Source organism: Antechinus flavipes, chromosome 6 (assembly GCF_016432865.1).
Source record: "Antechinus flavipes isolate AdamAnt ecotype Samford, QLD, Australia chromosome 6, AdamAnt_v2, whole genome shotgun sequence".
NCBI classification, from domain to species: Eukaryota; Metazoa; Chordata; class Mammalia; order Dasyuromorphia; family Dasyuridae; genus Antechinus; species Antechinus flavipes.
Window position 1 is genome coordinate 97,044,801 of NC_067403.1, and position 12,089 is coordinate 97,056,889.

At 29.9% G+C, this 12,089-nt stretch overlaps 1 protein-coding gene across 1 annotated transcript in view; it reads left to right on the forward strand.

The window, feature by feature from the left end:
- Positions 1-12,089, forward strand: part of LOC127541412 (tolloid-like protein 1) — a 74,136-nt gene that overhangs the window by 13,789 nt on the left and 48,258 nt on the right. The window contains exon 5 of the mRNA XM_051966692.1: positions 3,059-3,239. Within this exon, the coding sequence (XP_051822652.1) occupies positions 3,059-3,239 (181 nt within the window). The remainder of the gene's footprint in view (positions 1-3,058; positions 3,240-12,089) is intronic.

Here is a 12,089-nt window from a genome sequence, read left to right on the forward strand (position 1 = left end):
ACAGATTGGCACATGCTTTTTCCTTAGGGTTGTTTAAATACTGTTCTCTGATAAATTTATAGAATCCTACTCTACCAATGTGAAACATTTTGCTATGATTAATGTTTTCACAGGAACAATGTCTCAGAGTATTTAACTCTTGAAAAATTAATTGTTCTCTTCAGTATGCTGATGGGTTATCAATGAAGATCTCAACATACCTAAGCTCTTAGGTTCTGTGTAATTCTTGCCCATATTCTCTCTGATAGTAGGATCAGAGATCTAGAAATAAAAGTGATGGGGCTAATTTAATTTAACCATTCCATTTACAATGGAGGAAACTGAGGTCCAGAAAGGCCTACTTACAGTTTTCTAAATTGTAAGTGAAATAACTGAGATTCAAACATGTGACCTCAAACTTCAAATCCAGAAATCTTTGTAAAAATTCATGTTGTCTTTCCCCACAGATTTTGGGAGACCTCATTGAAATGAAAAGTGAAATGAAATGAAAAAGTATGCTAATTGCAACAAAACCATTCATATGCTCAAAATTTTGATTAGTTTAAAAGTGGTGTTTTCACAACCAATACTGTAATTTGATGAAATCTTCACCTGAATGACAATTTTTTAACGAATTCTATTTACACTAAGTGACTGACATTTTTATTTTGTCAGTGATACGTGAATCAAAGGAACTTAGAAGTTTTACGAGAGGGAGTACTTAAGGCAGAATGTTTAATACAGAAATGAAGTTAGGTACTAAAAAATATTATGTTATTAGGAGGAGGAGGAGTTTTTTTTTTTTTCATAAAAAAGGTGCTTTGCTAGACTTGTAACATATCCCAGAATTCCTTAAATTATAATGGGGTTACTGTGTAGAAAGTTGTAACTGAATACTGTGTATTTTCAGAATTTCATAACTTGGCTATAAATTAAATCTGTCCTAGGCAAAACTTGGCTTGTATAATTTCAGACGAAAGTTAAAACTTCATCATTTTTATTTTTCATTTTCCTTACCAAAAAGAGGACCCAGTACTAAATGGTTGTTCTAGATCATTTTTAAAATGAAACAAGCTGATTTTGTTTTTAGCAAAGTGTGCTTTCTTATATGTGTATCTTTGCTTGATCTTGCATTCCCTCTTTGTTAAAAAATAAATGCAGTGATATCAAATAGAAAAAATACTTTTTCTCTGAGGGCATTTTTTTATTAATCACCATATTAGCATCACAAGAGCCATGCTTCAGGGTTTAGTTATATGTATTGGTCAAGGGTGTTATTCATACTCAGTGTGGAATTCAAAACGTACAGTAAGTAGATTAACTTTGGTAATGGATCAAAATCATTTGTATAAACTTAATTTAAAAAAAAAGGATAACTTACATTCACTTAACTTCTTCCATGTAAATTTAGAACACTACATATAAAGCAAAAATTGGTAGTCTGAATAGAAATCTCCCCCTATTACTCTGAAATACAGCCCCTCTTTATTTATGTAGCTAAATGTACAGTTAACAGAGGACAATAAGACATTCCACCAATTTATTCAGAGGACAAGAATTTAATGTAAATTTCAAGTTAAAAGTATTTTATTGGATTTTTTGAAGAATATGATTATAAGAATTGGATTTGAATTATTTGAGGGAAAGCATCTTATTTTTACTCTCTTCCATGCTTGCTACTTTTAAATTGAAAACTACATAAGATATTAATTCTACTGTAATTCCTTTAAACATGTATAGCTCTTTAGAATATCTATTTTCTCCCTTTCTTTTTCTGACTTTTACTTCTTACCACTTAGCTAGCACTTATTTAGTTGACATTTATATAGTGCTTTGAGATGTGCAATTTACTCTTCACTCAGATATGTACATACATATACATACATACATATATACACACACATATATATTTGTGTACACACAAATACATACACATAGCATGTACATGCATATAAATACATGCACACATACAGTATAACATGCATGTGGGCACACACACAATAACATCCATATACACACATGTACACAACATATTTGTGTGCACGTGCAAATATACACACATGATGCACACATAATATGAATATATATTATATATATACACACTGTAGATGTATAAACAAATGCATGTCTTTACATGCACATTCATATGCATAATACATACATACTATATGGAAGGATTTATGCATGTGTGAAATACACAAATACACTTGCACACAAGGGCATGTATACCTATGTATGCATATGTATTATGTGTGTATACACAAAATATACATGCACACACAATATATATGTACTTATATAGACATACGTGTGAATATACACAATATGCTCATACACATGTATGCATATGTAATAAATATGCATATATAGCTGCAAATATACATGTGCACACATGTAATACATATATGTATATAATAAATATGCATACATATCCTCAAACATTTACATACACATATAACATATACATGTGTGTATATATAAAATACACACACACACACACACACACTCATTTGATCCCCACAACAGTTGTGAGATAGGTGATATTATTTCTTCTGTTTTATAGATGAAGGAATAGGTGAGAGAAATTTAAATGACCTAATGACTTGCTCATAGTCAAGCAACCAGTATATAGCTGAAGAATGATTTGAACTCAGGTCTTCTTGACTCCAATCTGCATTTTATACAACAGCAAGTCATACATTCTCTGGTCCTTGATTTCCTTAATTACAAAATGAGAGGGGTGGAATAGATGACATCCAAGGTTAGTCTATTCTATCCACGATCCCATAATCATATGATTTCTTCCTTTAGCTGTCAGCCTACAACTTTTTATGGCAAAGATAGGCAGAAAACACTATAGATTGATAAAGTTATAAATGTCAGTCCCATTGGATAAAAAGATAAAAGTATTTATTAAGCAATTGCCACTCAGTAGAATTTAGTAGTGGGATAAAACTGGGATAAGCAAGATCCTGGAAATAGACAAAAACCAAAAAGTCCCTAAGCTGAAGGCTCTTATATTTATGTTCTGAAATGCTTTGAAATTGATTGAAATGAAGATTTTTTGCCCCTGCCACAGGTTTGTAAATACGATTTTGTGGAGATCCGAAGTGGATTGTCCTCAGACTCAAAATTACATGGCAAATTTTGTGGGGCAGAAGTACCAGAAGTGATCACTTCCCAATTCAACAACATGAGGATTGAATTCAAATCTGACAACACCGTTTCTAAGAAGGGCTTCAAAGCTCATTTTTTCTCAGGTATGGAAAGTTAGATGATGTTGGGGTATACGTAGAACCTCTTATTAGATCAAGCCAGCTGTCTAATTGTGTTTCTTCTCATCCGTTTAATTTTATATATTTAATACTTAGCCAGGTTGACTAAAGACTTGCAATTTTGATATATCATTTAAAATTTTTATATTGAAAACTAATTGCTCCTATGCACATGGACATTACAAAATATCTACAGCATTCTAAATGGAGTTTTATTTTTTAAAAGTTATATATTTACCAAGTAGCATATTTTCAAAAACTTTTTTACTTCATTTTAAATTATTTTTTCTTTCTGTCTTCCTTTTCTTTTCTACCTCCTCCCTCCTTTTTTCTCTCTATGCAAACACAAACACACACACATTAACAGCTATGTTAATATATTAATATAATATAATAATAATATTGATAACTATTATATATAAAGAACTTTAATATTTGCAAAACACTTTGCAAATGAGGAAACTAAGGTAGAGATCAGTTAAGCAATTTTCCCAGGATTACATAGGAATAACTATGGGAAGCCAGATATATACTGTCTTCCTTACTTTAGTTCCATTGCTTTATTATAGTGCCACATAGTATAACACATAATTAGTTATCAGATTATACTTTATTTTTCTTAAGGCAATATGAAAATATATTTCATATATGTGCCTCCCCTGATCTCACAAAAATTTGCAATGTCTAAGAGAAGTTTGGGGTATAAAATTTACTTGATAAAATATGGTAGTGGATAGAGGACTAAGACTGTAGCCAAGAATAACTTCAGGAAGATTTCATTTCAAGTCTCTTTGAAACACTTATGTGATATTGGGCAAATCACTGAACATTTCAAAGCTCAAGGCAACTCTCTGAAACTTTTAGTTGCATTGCAGTTCCTGGAATCATTCAGCAAAAGGAATTTTCTCATCAGGAGTTCCCTGTGCTATTTAAATCTTAGATTCCCACCAATATTTTAAAAAAATCAAGTTCTATATGCTCCATTGAAATATACTTCATTATCTAAAGTATACTCACTATACGTTTTCTAACTTTTGCTCCTTTCTTTCTTATTCTACCTATTAATCAACTTTGGTCTCATTTTTCCCCTCTCTCTCTCTTAGATATTCATTAGCTATTTTTCAAGTAGATTCTTAGTTCAATGAGAAGTAAGATTCTTGTAAATATGGATTATAATATATTTATACAGTATTTTTATATAATGAAAAAGCCACTTAAAGAAACATTCTAGTTTTACATTTTCTGAAAGCAAGGCTAAATTTGTCCATGCTATCTAAATTATAAAATATAATTTTTCATATTTTGACATTAATATTTACTATACCAGATTTTGAAACTTGTTAAATTGGGTTAAACTTTAAAAACTTCATTTCTAACCCTCAGTTCTGTACTTTCTTATACTGGAACATTAAAACAAATAATTTATATTTTCATCTGATAGTACAGAAAAAGAAAACACATGCAGATATATTGTTCCCCACTATAGCTGTGGAAATCTATTAATCTTGTCATTAATTTTTTCTTTTACCATAATTAAGTGACTGCCTTGATCAGAATCTGTGATTGTACTTGGCAGTTAAGTATAAACTATGTTCACTTATGTTCGTTATTTGGAAAACATTCTTCTTTTCTATTTAATTTTCTTCTTTTTAATTTGAGTTTTAATAATTATTTCATCTATTATACATCCTTATGGTAAGATGAATTGGTACATATCAAAATCTATCCTAGATAATAAGGTCCGTACATAAACCTTTATTAACCCTTCCTACAATCTAAATTTTATATTCTTTTGCTAGTTACATATGGTAATTCATCTGTTGTTGCCCTTAGCATATTCATGATCCAGAAATAATTTTATTACTATATTGTTGGTTTGTCCAATCTGAGATGTTTATCATTACTGTTTTATTACTAATGTTCTTTATGTGTAGTATAAAATTATTTGACAGTGTTGTTTAGATTACAGTTTCTGAAAAGACAATTGGTTATGGCTAAGTAGTTGAATTCCTTTCCCATTAAATTTTCTGGAGGGTTTAGGAGATTTGTTTCAGAAATGAAATGGGGAAATATGTTATTGTTTTCAGTAACATTATAATACTAAAGACAGGTTCACATTAAATGTTCCATTGAGCCTACCAGTTATATTTACAATCTAGAAATTTGTACTCATCATTCTAAAAGTTCTATGAAATGTTGTGAATAATAAAATCTTAATTTGAAGACTAGGAAGAATGGTGAACATCTCAGGAATATGTAAATCAAATGTGAGAATATGCTTTGCATATCTTTGCTTATTTGATATAGAGATTCTATATTTCATTTCAATGTGTGGGGAAGGTGAGAAGGAAAAATATGAATGATTGAAAATTAAAAAAAAAAGAAAATAATAAAATTATTGTTACAGTTAAACGTTTTTGCAATATCCAAAATGAACGCATTTTAAGAATTCACTTTATGAGAAAAATCCTCTGCTTTTTTGTACATTTTTCTTCAAGGTTCTAAATTGTTGGATTTTTATGATAAATTATATTATTTTTTTAATTTTGGAAATGAATATTAAATAAGGGAACATAAATTAGGTCTAGATGATTGTAAGCAATGAATTTTTGTGAGATGATCACATTCAAATTTTCATTATATTGGGCTTGGACAAGTTGTCATTGTTTACATAAATACAGTATTATTTAATACTTGTAGTATTAAATAATGCTAATTTAAGTATAAAAGACTTGTTTCACGGGCTACATTATTCATACTAACTGTAATTCCTTATTTTTACTAATTGGCACCTAAAAATATTATGTCACACATATATATTTAATATTTCAATAGATCTATGAATTCTAGGGGTACATATCAAAAATGAGTTACAGCATTATTTACAATGATATGCTCCTATTAGTCCTCCATATACGATTTATCCAGTGACGGGAGGCTTTCAACTAGATCCTTTTCTATTCTGTAGGTACCTGAGGGTGTTCATCTGGTCCAAGATTTTTAAATCATACTTTTCTAGATAATAGATTGTTTCATCTTGTAATATGCTGCAAACACCCATCATAAATCTCCCCATTTGCCCTTGGGGTCATCTGTAATTTTTATTCATAATGAGACCAGATCTTCTGTTTGACTCTGCTATGAGAACCTGTGATCATCCAATACCTTCCATGGAGATGCAACTTCCTTGTCTGCAGGTTTCCTTGTGCTGGGATATTTATATTGATATGATTCATTCCTTTAGCTCTCTGGATAAGGAGCTCATAACTGAAACATCAACAGCTAAATTGGTATTTATAGTTGATCTAAACTCATTTTTGTTACTTTGTTACCATGTTACCAGTATTTATAAAATTAATTGAGGTCTGAAGACAGTATTGTATTTTTCTTTGTTTCATAGATTTTCATGTCCTAAAATTAATTACCCAGTTCTGTATAAAAATATGTGTAAAGCAAAAGTCTGTTTCATGAGAATTCATTTAATTTTTCTTCAGCGATTTTTAGTGCTCTCAATATAGAGAAAACTAAGTAGACGTAGCTACGGCCTTAACCTAAAACATGAGAATTATATTATCAACTATATACTTTACATTCATGCTACATAACTAACTGTAAATGTAGCTTTATTTAGGGTTGAAAATACCATGAATTTAAGTAATGGTACTTGAATGAAGTTTGAAATTGAGGGATTCAGGAAATGCTATAAGGAGAAATCTATATTTTAGAAATAAAATATTTATGAGAGTGATCTCTATTAATAATGTGGACATAAAAGAGCAGGCAGGATTTTATATATGATTCTCTGCAACAAATCCCATCTGCACTTGTACATATTTGAGGGATATAATGAATATAAAATCCTATCATGATTCCTTTTTGTTCACTAAAGCAATTGATTTAGTAGCAATAATGCAGTCTTGCTTGAAGGCATACTCCTATTAAATTTCTTTCCACCTAGTTATTGAAATGATAAATTTGAGCATAGAGATAGGTGTATTGCATGTTCCATTCTGCATTAGTATAAAGCAAATTACAAAGGATGGAGGCATCTTCACCAAAAATATCTGGAGCAATATCCTGTCCAAAGGCCAAGAGCATTCCTCATCACAAGCATATTTTTTAGTTATTTCTTACAGATATAATCCTTATTGATTATATCAAGCTGTGAAACAAAACAGCATTCTTTAATAAGATCCTCAAGGACTCAAAAGAGATCAGCCTAGCTATCCATCTTGGAAAAACAAAGTGGATGAAAGATATATATTGCCCTAATGATGATACATAATTCAATGATCCACTCATTGAATTAACCCAACAATACATACACCTTAAAAATGTTCTTTAAAAAGATGAAGTGTGCCTAGAATTTAACATTCAGAGAAAACAGGCTTGCATTTTACAAAAACATAATTGGAAATTGTAGTTGTGAAATTATGAACCCTGCAGAGATTCTGACCTTTGATTCCTTCAATCATACAGCTTTTTAAAAACAGTATTTTCTTGATAAGAAGACAAGCTCAGAAGACACTATTATTGCAGAAAAAATTGAAAATTATATGTAATTTAAATGGTACTAATTAATATAACATATTAATTATAATACAAATACTAATTAATAGTATCTAAACTCTAATTTTAATTGTTAAGAATCTAAATAAGTGACAACTTTATCTTGCAGATCTATAACATGCATGATTAGAATACTAGGGATATTCATGTAAAGAAGAGTAGGGATGGCAGAAGAGGGGGTTGAGTGTTACAGCAGAAGAAATAAAGTATTTAAACTACCTGGAGAAGGCTTCCAGGACCTCTAGCCCCTGTATGGAGATTTGCTGGAAAGACATGGATAAAATTCTTCTAGGATGAGAATGTGCATGTATGCTTTGCCCTTCTCCATACCAGTGGAGGAAGGGAATCATTCACAAGAAGTTCTTAAATCCATCACAATTTCAGAGTCAAAATTCTAATAGAAAGGAGTAAAGTTAATTCACATTTCTTAAAAATCAAAACATTTGGGGGAAAGAATTAGTCAGAAATTAGGTGCTAAGAAAAAAAAAACTGAAAAATTGTGTGTGTGTGTGTGTGTGTGTGTGTGTGTGTGTAAAAGGTAGGCTTGATTGTTGTAAATACTTCGGAAAATTCAATGATAGCACATTTAAAAAAATTTTCACTAGTTTTTTATTTTTCCAGATATATTAAAAGATAGCTTTTAAATTCATTTTTGTAAAATTTTATGTTCTAAGTTTTTCTTCCTCCCTTCTCTCCTATCCCCAAAATAGCAATAAATCTGATATAGATTAAATATGTGCAATCCTTAAAAACATCTTTCCATATTTGTCATGTTTTATGGCACATATTTTTTGAAAAAAATTTGCAAATTATGTAAAGAAAATAGAATCCAATCATGATAAAGTAAATAGAATCCAATCATCCTACTCAGATAATATTTCCTTTATAAACAGGTTGGCAATGATATGTAAATAGTTATGTAAAATGATTTAATGATTATATTCTACATGAATGAAAATGAATATATTTTCAAGTAATAGTCTGCCATAGTTTTTCCATCTATAGAAATGAGACAATAATAAAGTTAATATAGGCTACTACAGTGGATAGATGTGTGGGTATCACAGGGGTCCTTGAGACCTTCTCAACGTTTGTGAAGTCAAAACTATTTTCATTACAACACTAGGAAATTCTAATTTGTAATACGGCAAACAATTTGCACACACATATAAACGCAGATATATAAACACTCATAAATAAAAATTCTTGGGAGAGTCATGCTCAATAATTTTTAAGAATATAACAGGCTGAGACCGAAAAGTTTGACAACCATGATACTAGAGGAAAAAAGAGTTGATAGAGATTTGTGTGAATTTGAGCAAATCATTGTATGTCTCTGAGTGTAAACTTCCTTATCTAAAAATGAGGGAGTTTTAAAGGCACTTCTACTCTTTCAATTCTGTAATCCTAATCCAGGCTTCTTAACTTTTGTGTATCATGGTAAATTCAGCCAATGGATCTCTTCTCAGAATCAAAATATTAAATGCAAAAAACAAAATACTCAGTATTAGAGTGGAAACCAATTTATTTCATTAGTTATTAAGCTATTTAAAACCAAATTCACAGACCCTTCCAAATTAATGTTCTTGTTTGTACACTTCTTTCATTATAAATGTATATTTGCAATAATCCTCTAATTTCATTAAGTCTAGTATATTTATTTAGATATGTGATTTTGGTGATTATTTAGAACCCAGTTTAGAATGATGTGTTCCAGATATTGGATTTTCACTCCAAATCTAGCTCAAGTTCCAATACATATTTCTTGTTAAAGGAGTTGAAGTAGGAGACTTTTTGTTGGTGTTGTGATTGGGAGATGTTTTACTAAATGATTTCAAGTTGACAGTTATTTGATTTTTTTTTAACCCTGAGCTTTAGTATTTGAGTACATACTCACCTCTGCTTCCATCCTGGCACATGTCTTTTTTCCCTACAGACAAGAAAGCTACCTGCAAAGAGAAAATTTTTATTTTTGAATCTTGCAAGAATTTGCCAGGTCGTGTACATATCTTTCACAGAGTGATGGCTTCTGAAACTTTCAGAGGTATGATAATAAACCTCTGATTGGTATAAAAGCCACTTTGCCCCCACCCCAATAATGGATCTTTTCTTTTTAGAAAAACAAAGGGAAAATATTCATTGAAAACTAAGAAGCTGATTTTTGCTTTTTAAAATTAACAAATGTTTTTTATTACTTAGCAAAACATTTGTTTCTGCAACTAACATAGAGCTCATCTCCCTTAATTTTGAATGCACGATATAGAAATGCCGAGAAATTCAAACAATGAAAATATCAGCCATGATTTAAATCCTCATTTACTCAGGAATTGATAATCTAGTTCTTGTGTAAATTATTCAGACTTTCTCCTTTGATCTACCACCCTCTCTTCTTTATTTTGTCCAGTCTACTTCTTGTTACTGACACTGCCATGAGAAGGATAAAGAGAAGGTAAAACTACCATCAGACATTTTATTTAATTTGCTGAAGGAGAAAGATTTAACACACTAGGTGTGGAAAATCTGCGGATTCCCTCTATTTGAACTATTTTTGCTTCCCTTTTAAAAGTCATCATTTCTGAATTAAAGAAATAACTGACATTTTATTAAGTTTTGCCCAGATGAGAGGTTTTAAAAAAAATTCTATTGATATTGTGCAAGTTATCTAAAAATATAATTTAAAAATAAATTAAAGAATTAGATAAAATATTAAGATATTAAAAGCTAAATGATAAGGGATGTAGCCTCTGTAGAACCAGTCTTATTTAGAAGATCTTGATTAATATCCCACTTCTGATATATATTAGCTTTGTGAACTCAGAAAATTGTTTAACCTCTGGATATACCCTGAAAAATTCTTAATGCTTTGGCTTGTAGGACAGATGCCAGTCTGCAAAAGGAAATGAAGTTATATGTCAGGAATTCCCTACACTGAGAAAATTAGAGGTTAAAAAATGAAATATTTATTTTTTAAAAATTAAAAATTAAAAAAAATTAAAATATTTTAAAAATGAGATTTTCAGTTTGCTAAAAACAAGCTTGTCTTTTTCTGGCATTAAGCCTGTTTTTTTGTTTGCTTTGTTTTCTTTGCTTTTGGCTTAACATTTCAATCAATAACAATTCTTAAATTATATAAATTGTTAAAACATCGCTTCCAAATTTTCTAGCTTTCATTTTAAGTTATTTTGACTATGTTTAATAAAAACAAGGGACACACTGTTGTTCAATTAAATGATTTTAAATAGATTAATTAAAAATTTAAGAATTATTTAAGAATTAAGAATTACTTAAGAATTTAAGATATATTAAAATTTTTAAAAAAGCATAAAAGAAAGTGTAAAAAACAGAGAAAGAGCCATTATTGTGTTTTAGCAGTTTTATTTTTTCAATTATTTTCTTTCTTTCTCCATGCCACAAGGAAGATTATGTTATTACCAGGTTTGTTGCTTTTTTTGTTTATTATTGTTGATTTTAGGGAGAAGGGAAATAAATTTGGCCTTAAAATAAAATAGATCTTAGTCAATCACTTGAGATTTCCTCTTTAATTTATATAAATAATTTTGGAGATCTACTGTAATTTTTAGTAATTTCAATATAAAATCCTTAAAAATTCAAAAGCTTAGCTATATTATCTGTATTTATATTTTTGGCCCCAATATCTGTCCATGCTCATATGTATAGCAATTTCCCAAGAAGACCAGTGTAAACTCACTTCAAGTGCAACATAAAAGTCAATACAAGCAATCTCCAACTTACAAATAAATTGTTTGATATATATCCACTTTAAATTGGTAATTTGGAAAAATGTTATTATTTTGCAGTTTGAGTAAGTCAAAAGCATCTAAAAATCACCTTAAGTAGCAAACATTGATTTACTTCTGTTATAAAGAGATATAGAAGCACAGGGCAGCACCAATTTAGAATATACCAATCTTTAGAAGATTCTAGAGAAAATCAGAGCATCTCCACTCATCAAAACAACAAGAACTAGTGGAAAGAAGTGGGGAGGAGATGTATTTCAGTAAGGGAGTCAACAAAGCCAAGTCATTCCAGAAGTATTTAAGGATGAACTTAAAAGGAAGCTGTTCAACAGTGATGATAAATACTAGTTAAGATTATATTAATAAACTCTTTTTTTTACCATCAAAGATAGTGGACTCACCACATTTATACTCTAATATCTCAGTCCTACACTGCTATTCTGATAAAGGAAGTAGAAAATGAAGTGAAGTAAACAAAGATGGGAAGAGGAGCTGTTCTAATTCAAGT